Source organism: Podarcis bocagei (genome assembly GCF_964188305.1).
Source record: "Podarcis bocagei genome assembly, chromosome: 3".
Lineage (NCBI taxonomy): Eukaryota > Metazoa > Chordata > Lepidosauria > Squamata > Lacertidae > Podarcis > Podarcis bocagei.
The window spans coordinates 43530405-43544387 of NC_138127.1; the positions used below are offsets into that span (position 1 = coordinate 43530405).

The window sequence follows — 13983 nt, forward strand, 5'->3', positions numbered from 1 at the left end:
GCCATTAAAAGATGTGTGTACGTTTACATTGGAATTTCTTACATACTGAGCACATTTACATGGGAACATTCTGCATACATTTATTTGGGAAAGGAAACAAGTCCCAGTGAACTCTGTGGGTCTTGCTTGTAAGTAAATATACATAGGATCAGGTTGCTAAGACTGTGCTCAGGACACCATATATTCCAAACCTTTCATTTGATTTCAGCAGTACTACTTCTGAGTAAGTTGCTTAAGCCATAATTAATGATCAAAGTCCATCAGCTTCATAGAAGACTTTGCATGCTATGTTGTGTGCAGTGGAGTACCGTATAGTAGATTTTATTTTTAAGGGGTGCAGTGTGTTGAAACCCAAGTTCAAACTTTAATCTCATGGTGAAGTCACTGTCTTTCAGTCCAGTCTCCAATGCGGGGCTCCTGTAAGGAATTGTGAATTATTTTGTACACTTGAAAACACTATACGTGTGTGTGTGTGTGTGTGTGTGTGGTTTTAGAAATTCCTGCAATGAAAACCTCAGTAGGAGACTGCAGGATATTTAGGTTGACAGTCTTTTTGTCAGTAGGGCAAACATAACAGTTAATAACACAAAAAGTGTATAGGGCGGGGGAAGATCTGAATGATACTTTTCAATCAGGAACGGTGCCACAATACTGTTCTAGAACCCTCTAATATCACACAGCAGTACGCTCTTTTTTTTTTAGTTTCACGGTACACTTTCTCACACAATTTTAAAATAGAAAAATGCAGAGAAGAGAAATGATAGCGCACGGTGTGCTGGAAGCCCTGTACGTATGCAATCTGTTATAGTTTTAAGATGATGATCAGGAAGCTGTAGCACTGAACTCCTGGAAGGACTACTGCATTTTTAAACCCTCTTCCCTCATAACCATAAGTTTTGATTAGCACTTCATTCACGTTTGAATAATTGTATTGTTTTTATACTTTCAGAGGAAAGGTGGCCATTGCCTCTTTCTCATACTTTGTTCCGGTGCAACCTGAAATCCTTTTGCACTAGGTACCGGTACAACCAAACCTAAGTAGCCTGGCTTGGAATGTTTCCTTGACCTGTGACAATGCCTTTCACATGCCAGGATGGAGAGCAATGAGTGCCTGTGTAGAAATCTCTGTCTTTTGCGCAGCTGGAATTTAGCCTCACAGCCACTGCACGGCCCACTTTTTTCTTCTGGCCCCATTCACCAGTCACATGTGGCCCCCCAGGAGGTTTTGAAAAGTTATCCTCTGTTGGAAAAAGATACCCAAATCCTGCTGTGACATATTGCAAACACAAGTTCCCCCTGGTCCTGTACCAATATACTTGGTCACGGATTAGTAGATGAACACATGATCAGCATATGGAAAGTCCAGGTAAGGCTAGGGTCAACTCCCTACCTGAAACCCTGAAGTGCTGCTGCCAGTCAGTATGCAGATAACACCGAATTAGAGGACCAGTAGTCTGATTCAGGGCATGTCCAGATGACCTGTTTAATGAGCATTCATCCTGACTTGTTTGCCAAGATATTAGATGGTGTTGGCTCCTGAATGTGCTCCTGGACTTAGTCCTGAGCCTGGATGCCCAGGTCTCTGCAGAGGCCAGGAGTGCATTTGCACAGTTATTGATTGATTGAATTTATATACCACCCTATACTCGGAGGTCTCAGTGTATAAATGAGTACCTTGGGTCAGGGACTCAAGGTTTAGGAAGCATATATAAAAACAACAATTGCATTTAACAATATTCAAACTGCCTCTTCTCAAAACTACTGCACCAGCTGCACCCATTTCTGGAAATGTTTGATTTGACCATAGCGACACAAATCATTCAATTTGGATTGCTGTAATGCGCTCTATGTGGGGCTGCCTTTGAAAAGTGCTCAGAAGCTTCAACTGGCCCAAAGAGCCGCAGCCAGACAGTTGATCAGGGCTAGTTATGGGGAGCATATGATGGCTTTGTTCCAACAGCTCCACTGGCTACCAATCTGTTTCCAGGCACAATTCAAAGTGCTGGTTATGACCTATTAAGCCCTATATGGCTTAGGTTCAAGATGAAAGACTGTATTCTCTCATTTGAACCTGTCTGGGCTCTGAGATCTTCATGGGAGACCCTTCTCTGAGTTCTGCCACTCTCACAGGCATGCTTGGTACGGACAATGGAGAGGACCTTTTTGGTGGCTGCTCTTAGACTTTGGAACTTCCCTGCCCTGATAAGAAGTTTGACTAGCCTCTTCCTTGTTCTCCTTCTGCCAGCAGATGGATACCTTTTTATTCCAAAAGTCCTTTAGGAACCGACTCTTTAAAAGGAAAGGTCTACTGTGATGTTTTTATCGTTATTATATCATTTTTAATAGATCTTATTGTTGTCTATTATTATAAACAGATTCTATTAGTGTTTAATTACTTTTTAATGACTGTCTCTTCTATATTTTTAGCCTTTTCTATTTTATCTGTGTTTTTGTCTTATCTGTAAGCCACATTGAGTCCTTTGTCTGGGGGAAAAGGTGGGATATAAATAAAGATATTTAATGCGCATTCACTCTAATTTGTTAATGGGGAGACTAGAGGACAGTGTATCAAAGCAGGTATTACCCCACACTTTCCCCAACCCAGTTTTTCCCACTTATTGGAGAAAGTCCAATCTGGGGGAGGGGGCAGGTTTGTTGCGCAAGCCCTCCCTATCGATTCTAACTGTGCAACATGAATCTGCCTATACTGTATGTGATCAAATCCCTCAAAAAAGTGACCGCCTGGGAGGGAGCGCCCTCAGTACAACGCAGCTTCTTATCTCTAATCATCAAAGGGGGGGGGGGGCTGACCGTCTTCTGTGAAATCTGAAATCTAGCTGCACTCGCTGCTTTGTCCTTGTTAGTTGGCCCCAAGAAATGTTTCATGAGGACACGCTCAGGCATCATGCAGACTAACTCCCCCCCCCCAACCCCCGATACTGACAGAGAAAAGCGTGTGGCACCTCGAATTGTGTGGGAAGCGAAGGCGACGGCGAGCGACGCCCCGGCATCAGCAAGAAGCGAGCCTTCTGGGCGCGCTCTCGCACCCCCACATGCACGCGCGTGTTTCCCCGCTCCCGTCGCGCGCCTTGTCCCTCCCTCGCCAGCTAGAGCCAAAGCCGCCTGCCAGCGATTGGAAGTTCCTCGCCCAGGCGGCTGCGCGTCCGATTGGGAGTTTTGCTTTCCACACTTCGACGCGGGCTTCAAAAATACCCCTGGACTCCCGGAGAGGGAGGAGTAAGTGGGAAGCGCTCTCTCGCTCTCGCTCGCAGGCAGAGTCCGCGAAGGCAGCGGAAAGAAGCTTTGCTCCGACTCCGGCTGTCGCCCAGCTGCGAGGGACGGTCTGAGGGGGCTGCCGCTGCTGCTGTCGTTCGCCCCCCGCCCCGCTGGGAACGGAGCCGCTTCTCTAACGCTCCTCACGCTCTGAGGCGCCTCACGCCTAGTGTAGCTGAGGCGGCGCTCCTACTACCCACGCCTTCCCTCAGAAAGATGCTGCTGGGCTTCGAGGCGTCTGAGGCGACAGCTCCCAGCCAGGTCCGAGGAGGGCGCGCTCAGCCCTGACGCGGAGGGAGAGGGAGAAGCGCTGCCACCGGCTCGCCGGCCCCGCAACCACCATCACCACCAGCTGCCCGGGCTCCTTCCCCGCGCCTCCCCTTGCCCTTCTCTATGGGGTTCCTCAGCGAAGGTGAGCAGCGCCCAAGAGGAAGGCACACCTGCCCATGGAGTTTCTGACTGGGAGCGCCGACCTGTAGCCGGAGCCGGGTGGGAGCGCCCCGCGCCACGACCAACCTTTGCCCAACCCTCTTATTGCCCTCTTCCCCCCCCCCTCGCAACATGGTACCTGCCCTGACATCGACCAGGCGCCTCGCTCCCGGGTTCCCGCCGTTCTCTTTCGCCGCCCTTCCAAGGAGGCTGCCGGGAGGCCATCGTCGGGGCGACTTGAAAGTGCAATAATTAAGAGCCCGCGCGCCGCCGCCAGTGACATTTGTTGGCTCGCTTGTTTGTAAACAAGAAGACGCTCGGGAGCCCTTGCCTCCCAGGCAGGTATTTCTGCCGCCCCCCCCTCCCTCCCCACTCCGCCGCCTCCTCTTCCTTCCCCTCCGAAAAGGACGAGAGACGGGAACTTCTTACAGGGTTACTATGCAATTGCGACTGGTTTCTTGGGTCTTTATCACTTTGAACTTGATGGAATACGTCGGCAGCCAGCAGAACCCTTCCAGAGTCCGGCGGCAGGGAAGTAAGTGCGCCCTTTTTCCTGGGTCTCTTCTGAAGCGGGGCTGGGAAGGGGATGGGGATCACCTGTTGAGGATCTCTCGCTTCTCTCGTGGTGCCGGGGATGTCCCAGGGGGAGTCACGCTGAAGGGGGGGAAAGGTATTTTGGTACGGCAGCAGCAGGTCTCGGGCAACCCGACCCTCTGCATATTGGCTCGCTTGCAGCCTCGGTGAACTACGCTGTTCCTTAGCCGCGCAGCGCTAAGAAGTGCCGCTGGTCTCTTCTCCGTTATACGCCGCGCACAGGGCTGCGGAACTCAAGGAGACTTGTCTCCAAGGAACGTGGATAGGATCGCACTGCGCAGTTTTTTGTTTTTTAAAAAACGAAGCTTGCATAGAGGAGCAAAGGAGGATCACGCCCTTCTTGGGTAGCTTTTTTCCCAATCAGCTTAGAAACACATCACTGATTCACACTATCATAAAGATTAAACTAAAGCTATTTTCCTTATGTATTGTGCGATGCATTCCACACACACGTGGTTCAGGATCCAGGAGGCATCTCGGTGTCCCCTCCCTCGGCAATGCAGCAAAGGGTCGCGCAGGTTCCTTTGGGTGCCTCGTGATATTTGCCCAGCGGTTTGAATGGGATCTGCCTCCCACATAAGTGGATAGGGGGCAAGTTGATACTGTCTTGGATGAGTGCTACTACGATGTACCTCATAAAAAAGGAAGAGTAACGTTGGCCCCAAGCATCTTTTCTTTTTCTTCCTGGTGGTTGCTCGGCTTTGTAATTTCTCTGAAATTTGTGGGTGAGAGAAGCACCCAGTGTACGCATCTCTGTAGGTAATTCTAACATCACATTTTTACAATCAGAAGGTGGCAGAGAGGGCCAATCTGAAAAATAGAAACACCAAAGAGAATGTTATACATCAAATAATGGTGACAATGTTCTACTAGCGAGCAGGAGTCGGCTAAAGTTAAGCACGTTGCATGTTTGCATCTGAGTTAAGTTGGACTTAGGCCCCATTGATTTCAATAGGCGAGATGAAAGCACAGGACAGGAGCCCAGTTGAAGTTTGTGCAAGATCGAAAAGTGCCCCTGGATCGTGCCCCTGTTTAATTCACACGGGCATCGTCCTCGGAGGAGTTCGGAGACATCGTTGGAAGTGTGTGTGTGTTGGAAGCGTGGGGCTGTGGGTTGTGTGTGAGTCTCCCACCGAAGGAAGGCCAAAGCGACACTGTTTGAACCTTGGATTCCAGTAGATTGGCCTGGGCAGATAACGCAGGAGACACTGGTGAAGTTTGTGATGAATGGGGCCATTCTTTCCAGGTTAGACAACACCTAGGTAGGACTTGCCCGTCAATGAGCCTCAAGTGAGAAGCTAGGGCGAGTGGGTGGAGGGGTTGAATGAGATAAACCCAGATGAGCGGGTGCAAATTTGGTCTCTTCATTTCGTGCAAAGTCTACTAGGAATCTCTTTCCTCCGTCGACCTCGATAAGGATCCTCCTCCCCTCCCAAAGGCCCTTCCTAGAGAGCTGGGCGAGATGTTTCTGAGCTTCCTTTGGCGCTTTGTACTACTTGGTGAAAGGGGCTGTGCATTTCCCTCTTGCTTGACAGCTCTGCCCTGATAGGAAGAGGCCAACACACACAGCAGCCTGTTTTCATTCCGCCCCCCCCCCTCCAAAAGTACACAAGGTTATTTCCTAGGTTTTGCCCAGCCTTCCCTTTCCCCACCTTGGCACAAGTATCCATTGAAAGCTTCCTTTGTGCACCGGCTTCTCGAAAACAAGGTCTGATTCACCGAAAGTGCCCTGGAAATACCGCTTTGGCGAGGGATCTCTCCGGGCACGCTCGTGTCCGCTTCGCCAGAATGAAAGTCTGACGACGGGACGCCCTCTTGTTGCCCCGGGGCCACGGAGCGGCTCGTTTCCTCCAGAGCTCCCCAGAGCCCCTTGAGCCCTGTGAGCTGTTGCGAGATCTGGACGTGGTTTCAGACTGGGCAAGTCGAGTTGGGGAGACGGTACTGGAAGGCACAGCGCACCTTTCAGAAAAGGAGGTGCTGAAGGTTCCTCGTTCAAACAGTGGTAAGCTAGATGGACCGGTGCTCTGGTTCAGTATAAGGCAGCTTCCTCCGTAGAAGGGGGGACCTTCTTTCTCTCTTTCTCAGACAATAAGCATCTGACTAAGGACTGATCCGAGGAAGACGTTTCGGCATTTGGTTTTCTACACAGCTGGAGTCCAGGAAATAGACTTATCCAGGAGAAGTAATGAAATCGTTCTGCAAGACGAAACTAGCCCCGATTTCTCTCTCATATATGAGGTGGGGCTGTGGGGCGAGCTGTTTCGCACAAACTTTAGGCTTGCACGTCATGGAGCGGTGATCTGCACGCGTGTCTCGGTGGGGCACCACAGATCTAACGCGGAGGACTGGACTTTCGCTTCTCCTCCTCGGTGCTTACATCGGAGTCTTCGGCACGCAGATCAGCCCCATTAAGCTCAACTGGGTAGGATAGGGTTGCTGCCTCACATAGCTGCCCCTCACTGAGTGCAGAGCGATTAAGTGTATGCCAGTGTATGCGAAATGTTCATTCATTTCGTATGTCAGGCAGCCGAGAGCGCGCGAGAGTATCTGATATTACTTACTCATGGAAAAGGAAAGCAACGCCCTGACTTATTCTTCTTCTTGGCATATGAGGATATGTTGTTGTCCCCTTTAGTTCGAAAGGACTGAGGGTAAATTTGTTAGATGGTGACACGTTGTTTGGGCGTCATCTGCTCAGCCCAAGGTGGTTTGCTTTCTCCAAAGCCCAAGGATCTCGCCCTCCTTCCCCCAATCTCCAGAGTTGTGAAAGGCGCGACCCCTGGCGTCCGCTGCAATAAGAGGGAGAGGGAGGGAGGGAGAGAGCGCTCTTTGCAGGTGCGGGCTCTTTTCGTAGGGAACTTGTCCCAAAGCTACGGAAAATTCAGGGATGCAGGGGTGTGGTGTGGCTGGCTGAGCTGCGAGCGCCAGTGTGTTGGTTTGACCCTCCACCCACCCACCCACCCACCCACCTGGCCTCGTCCCCTACCGAAGCTTTTCCGTTGACTTCAAAGGCAACTATATCGGTCCTTAAACTTGGATTTGGAGACAATGAAACAACCTCCCCCCGCACGCGCGCACACAACCAAAAAACGAGCGCGGGGATCAGATGACGATGACGAGATCAGAAGAACAGATGTTTAAACAGCACGGCAGAGAATAGCTTCTTATCGCTCTTACAAACTAATCAGGCAGTGCAAATCAGGCAGAAGATTTACTTCAAAGGCAGATACACCCCTTACTTGACTTCAGACCAGAGAGAGAGGGCGGGGGGGGGGGATATTCAAGGAGAACCAACGGGTGCAATTTTAGAAGATGGCTGGGAAGGGGATTGCTACATCTGCCTTCTTTATGCATCTCAATGAATGGTGGGAGCCATATAAAAAGGAGCCTTGGGGCTGTAATAATATGTTGCTCATTACTCATCATGCTGCTGGTATTTTCCAAACTCCCCAGCCTCGTTGTCAATAATTAAACCCATCAATCCCAGCACATGCAAGTCCTGGAGGGGGGTGTCCAGTGCTTCTTCCTCTGCCCACAGAGCATCTGCAGCATGAGAGACAGAATGTTGCGGGGTTATTTGTTGATGGAGGAGAGGCAGGCTGCATGCTGTCTCCAAATGGGACTTAAGTAGAGGGTAAGACGTGAAGGGGACTGGTCCCTCCCCCCTCCCAATTCCCAACTTCAGTCCAGGAACTTGGGAAGCAGGCAAAGAACAATAGGGAATATGGGAAGGGGGGAAGTCCAATAAATCAGGAGGGAATTGGGGATGGGGTGGGGGCGTGTGTCCTGCTGCTTTCTGTTCACCCCTCCCATCCAATCCACCTCACCTGTGAAATGTTATGTTATGTCTGGGATCCAGACAATGAAGATTTTTTTGACATTTTCCTCCTTTGAGCCCCAGAACCTCAGGCTAAACTATAAACTGCTTTTGAAACTCTTTTAAGTTTCAGACTATAAGACTTTGACTTATGACTGAGAAAGCTAAGACAGTTAAACCACAACCAACAGAAGAACGGGGAAACTACTTCAACCACAATGCAATAAAATGGTGCTATGTGGTAAAAAAAAGAACCCTCTTCTTTAGTGGGCAGCCAGTTCAAAAAGAACCTAAACATAATTGTGTCCTATATTCATAGGGGTTTGGCATTCTTTAGTTGTGTACACCATACATCTAAAACACATTTTTCCGCACCTGCCAGAGAATTCTGAGAACTCTTGTTTATAGTTCACAGAGCTACAATTCCCAGCATCATTAACAAACTACAGCTCCCAAGATTATTTGGGGTTTGTGCTTTAAATGTGCTCTAAATGCATAGTGTGTACACATACTATGTATAAACCAAAAATGGTCTTTCAGCATTAAGTTTTTAAAATGTTTTATAAGACAGATAATGGTGAAAATAACAGGTTATCAATTGTTGTTGTTTAGTCGTTTAGTTGTGTCCGACTCGTGACCCCATGGACCAGAGCATGCCAGGCACTCCTGTCTTCAGGCTATCAATACAACCAAACAAATATTCTTTACCATATTTCCCATATGAACCAACCTGGACCCTGTGATCATGATCTGAGGCCCTTCTTTGTGTGCCTCCTCCATGAAAGGTCTAGAGGGTGGGCAACATGAGAATGGGCCTGCTCTGTGATGGCTCCCCGCTTGTAGAATGCTTTCTCCATGCAGGCTTACCTGGCACCTTCATTACATATGTTTAGGTGCCTCTTCTCCCAGGTCTTTGGATAACGACAATAATGCTCATTTAATTAATCACAATGAAAAAGGGAAAATATTTATACTCCCTCTTTTACAATACACAGATTTCCTGTGCTGTCAAACTTGCTTGTAAATATAAATTGGACTTTTGAAAATTGTCCTTTCAGAGAAAGAGAACAAATATTTTCTAATTTTCATTCTTTGGATCTGTCGAAATACTTTGGTGCTAAGCCTAAAGAAATTAGTAGCCTCACTGCATTGTCAATAGAGCCACTCACTCCCTTTTACCTACATCTTCTTCTCCACTGAAGTCAAACATCCATTTCAGTTATATACAACACAGTGAAAAACTATTGAAAAATATCAGCTGTATAGGTTTACATTATGAAGGACTCTGAAGGAGAGTCTGTATATGGAGAAATATCCTGTCTAAAGTTAAGTAAATACCTAGTTTGATGCAGTTAAAGCGCCAGCCAACTTCTCCTGATCCATTTTCTTAACATGTTACATGTATGCTCAAAGTACAGTAGATTCTGCCAACAAACAAGCAAGCAAAATCTGCAAAACTGTTTACAATTACCAAGTAGAAATAGGAGTGCATATATATCTTTTGGGAGAGAAGTTGTTTGAAGTTGCGGACCCACTCGCAGCGACCCCTTCCCACGGAGCAAGGCCTAAACTAAGGAAGGTGAAGAAACTGGACAAAACAACGTTCTGGGCTTTAAAAAGTTATGGGGTCAGGTGCAACAGGTTTTTATTGGCTGGGGGCAGACTAGAGTGAAGCCTGCTCCACTCTGGTCTGCTCTCAAACCATGCCCACCCAGCCTGGCTGGATTGGTCCAAATTCAAACACTGGCTGGTGGGAAAGTCTGCCCACTTAAGCAGCTGGCCAGGGGAAGCCCACAAATGCCAGCTGACTGTCCAGCAGTCACCCACCCCAGGATTGGGTAAGCAGTCATTTCTTTCCCCTCCTCTCTCTTTATGGCTATTCGCCATCTGAAGGATGGGACAGAGGGCTATTTTGGAGAGGTAGGGAAGAAGTCCCACCTGCCTTTCATCCTATGGGATTCTGCTCATCCCATCTCCTTCACTTCTTCAATTCTTCCCTCTTCACTTCTCACCTCTCTTCTGCTACAGCCTTCCTTCTGTACAGTACCTATTTTGTTCAGCTGCTGCCACATCCACTTCTGTTTCTAGGCACCAGGTGAAGTTATAGTAATTGTAACTAACTCCTGTTTACAGTCATACCTTGGGTTGTGATCGATGTGGGTTGCGCGTTTTCGGGTTAGGGACGCACCCAACCCGGAAGTACTGGAACAGGTTATGGCACTCGCGCATGTGCAGAAGCGCTAAATCGTGCTTTGCACATGCGCAGATGCGCCAAATCGCGTTATGCACAGACACGGCACTGCGGGTTGCGAACACCACGGGTTGCGAACGTGCCTCCCACATGGATCATGTTCGCAACCCGAGGTTCCACTGTATTTTAATCCCCGTTAACTGGCTATTTGGTATCTTAGTCCTCTGTTATTGTTATTTTGTTTAGGTTTACTTTTATGGTATTTGCATTTGTTTGCTACTTTGGAAAGAGTAAAAAAAGGGGGAGTTTAAAAAAACACCCTCTTCATATAACTAACTAACGTGCTAAATAATTACCACCTCCTTTCCTGATGCACATGAGAATTGCCTATGAGAACAAAGTACACACACTCAGGATGCTAGACAGTATGTCAGGACATAGTCTTCCTTCCCCAGATGCATGCAGTATGGAGAGATAAGAAGGGTGTGTTCCTCCATCCACATGGCTCCCATGCTAGACCAAGAACTGGTTTCATGTATGGGAGAAATGAAGTGAGGCATCTCTGATCAGAGATGGTTTTACTCCCTGTCTCCTCCTCCTTCTGCAAGTCAGTTGTCTGACTTTTCTATCACACTCTAGTGCAGCCTTCCTCAATTTGGTGCACTCCTGGTGAAGTATGGCCCAGCCAGCATCACTGATGGTCCAAGATGGTGGGAGTTGCAATCCAGAAACAGCTGGAGAGGACTAGTTTGGGGAAATCTGCTTGCTTTTGCCAAAGAAGGGAATGTTGGGAAGTAGCTACGTATAACAGATGCTTGTGTGTGCTAGGAATATAAGAAAGAACAGAATATTGGGAACTGGCTATTTAATACATGAGTGTGTGTGCGCACACACACATGTATGCTGACCTAGATACAAAGAATGGTGTCACATGGTATGGTTACATTGCTAGCAGATGTGAGCCTGGCTAGTGCCTGGTTTGGAAGCTAGGTGTCCCCATGTCTGCTGCTCAGAGTTCCATGAAGGGCAAATTTTACCTTTGCAAGGACCATTGTGGGTTTTCTTCTGAAGTAAGTTTGCTTCAAGTACTCCTTAAGGTACAGTGGTCCTAAGCCATATCATGCTTTAAAGGCCATAATCAGCACTTTGAATTGAGCCAGAAGTCCAGGCATTTGGCTCAAGACTGGCAATATATTTTCTGAATGCCTGGCCCCGGTCGGCAATCCAGCTGCAGTGTTGTGCACCAACCTAAGCTCGGGAATGATTTATTGAGTCAGCCAAATGTAAAACACATTGCAGTAATATAAGTGAAATGTCAACATGTGGATAAAAGTGACAAGGTTGTCTCTGATGAGGAAGGCTCTGACTCCCCAGGCTCAGCTGATGAACAGTGCCTCATGCACTTGGGCTTCCCAGAACAAGCCTGTAACTAACAGCAGCTCCCAACTGTGCTTGCTTCTTAAGCGATATGCAGTCCCACCCAGTTCAGACTGAATTCCACTTCCCTATTCTGGTAATCTTCAGTTTATTGGCCTTTATCCAATTCACCACCCATTTCAGACACTAGTTCAGGACTTCAGTTACTTCACCTGAATAAGATAAACATGAGTGGCAGAGTTGGCACTGCACACCAGGCCCCCCAATTTCAGAGAAATATCAAACAGCATGGGGGACAGAATAGTGTCCTGTGATGTATCATGGGGCCCCAGGCTGGACAGTGCTTCTACTGATCACTTTCCTCCTCCCTGTACTCCTCCTCCCATTGCTGTCTTACCTGGGCATCTTTCCATACTAATTGGCAGTGGGAGCAGTAGATCTGCAGGCTCACCACCACTTCTGGATGTCTTCTTCCTCTCCACATTGCTCTTCCTGCTGCCGCCTTACCCAGACTGACTCTTCGTCCTAAATAGGCAGCAGCAGCACTGGATCCCCAGTCCAACCACTGGTTCTGCTTACCCTTCTCTGACATTTGTGGGAATGAAGGGGGAAATGGGGAGGAAGAAGGCAGCTAAAATGCACAAAGTTTCCTGGGAAGAGGGATTGATTGTTATACCACTCTGGGAACCATAACTCTCTGAGTGAAGCAGGAGTCTTCTAACAATTCTCATCCTTAACAAATTTCAGTTGCCGGGATTCTTTGAGGAAAGCTATGAATGTTTAAAGCGTTATGATACTGCTTTAAATGTATAATGCAGATGGGGCCTATGGCTGGTTACAGAATACTGTTTATACTGGTTCCAGTGTGCTCCCACTGCTGGTTTTTCAATCTCTGTTCACATAGTATTATCCAGGGGTAGGCAACCTAAGGTCCGTGGGCCAGATGCGGCCCAATCGCCTTCTCAATCCGGCCCATGGACGGTCCAGGAATCAGTGTGTTTTTACATGAGTAGAATGTGCCCTTTTATTTAAAATGCATCTCTGGGTTATTTGTGGGGGCTGCCTGGTGTTTTTACATGAGCAGAATGTGCGCTTTTATTTAAAATGCATCTCTGGGTTATTTGTGGGGCATAGGAATTCGTTCATTCCACGCCCCCCCCCATATAGTCCGGCCCACCACATGGTCTGAGGGACAGTTGACCAGCCCATGGCTGAAAAGGGTTGCTGACCCCTGGTATTGTCAATGATCCAGATGCATTTTGCAGCTTTTGTGAAATACTGAGGTTTGATGCTTATCCCACAAACCAGCTTTGATCCGACTTGGAAACTGTAGCCTTATTCAGTTAACAGTGAAGCCCCAGTGTGTATACTTGAGACACTGACCTTTCCTTCTGGGTGTGGCTCTACATGTGTGGTGGCAGTATGGGCATGCATGCGCAGATGAAGATGGTGCCAGCAATATATCTGCTTCTGCTTAAGTTTAAATACTTTCCAACTGTTTTGTAGCAGACTTAAAGCTGTTCTCAAGAACCTGTAATATGAGGCTCTGGTTTCCTAGCTCCAAGTGCCTCTGGGCTTAGCTTTTCACAAGTTAGTTTCAGCAGGAGAGAAGGTAGGTGGAAGGGTGAGGACACCCACCAGGCAGTTTGCATTGGGATATCCCCACGCCATCTCCACTCAGTGGTGTGGGCAGGCTGTGGGTGATGTGGAAACATGTCAAAGCATAGGAATGCAAATGCAAATTGAAACACAATGGGGGGGAAAACACCTCATTGTGTTTTAAGATGGTAATGTGTACTCAGCCTATGGTAAGGATGTGTAGTTCAGGTAGGACTTGGATATGTTTACCTGCCTGGTATTACCCGGTAACGTCAGGCTCTGTTTTATGTTGGAGTGTTTTTGAACTGAGTCCAAATATAAATCACAAAATAGAAATGACTAGCTGATGTAGAAACACCTGCAGTGCATCCCCGGATCCTCATGCACAAATCCAACTGCAAAAAACATGGCACTTTAATGTATTTTATAGAATTTATGTTATGAGCGCATCCAACAATACAACAGAATTTACTGAAGGTAACTTTGAGAACATGATATTTGATTCCTATCAGCTCTGTGGGTCAAAGAGAGGGAAACCACCCATGTTCCCTGCTGCAGGTCTCCCACAGACACGCTTAGCAACAGTAAACATTATTCCAGTGCTTCTTCTCCAAAGCTACAAATACCAGCATCTGCAAGTATTTTATGACTTTTACTACATCACCTTCTTGACATTGTCATAACTCACCCATAAACTTTCCTC

General features: G+C 47.8%; 1 protein-coding gene across 1 annotated transcript in view; it reads left to right on the forward strand.

Annotated features, from left to right (window-relative positions):
• Positions 1-3141: 3141 nt before the first annotated feature.
• RSPO3 (R-spondin 3) overlaps positions 3142-13983 on the forward strand; it is a 54153-nt gene continuing 43311 nt past the window's right edge. Inside the window, exon 1 of the mRNA XM_081187799.1 lies at positions 3142-4237. Coding sequence (XP_081043925.1) covers positions 4141-4237 — 97 coding nt within the window. The 5' untranslated portion in view covers positions 3142-4140. The remainder of the gene's footprint in view (positions 4238-13983) is intronic.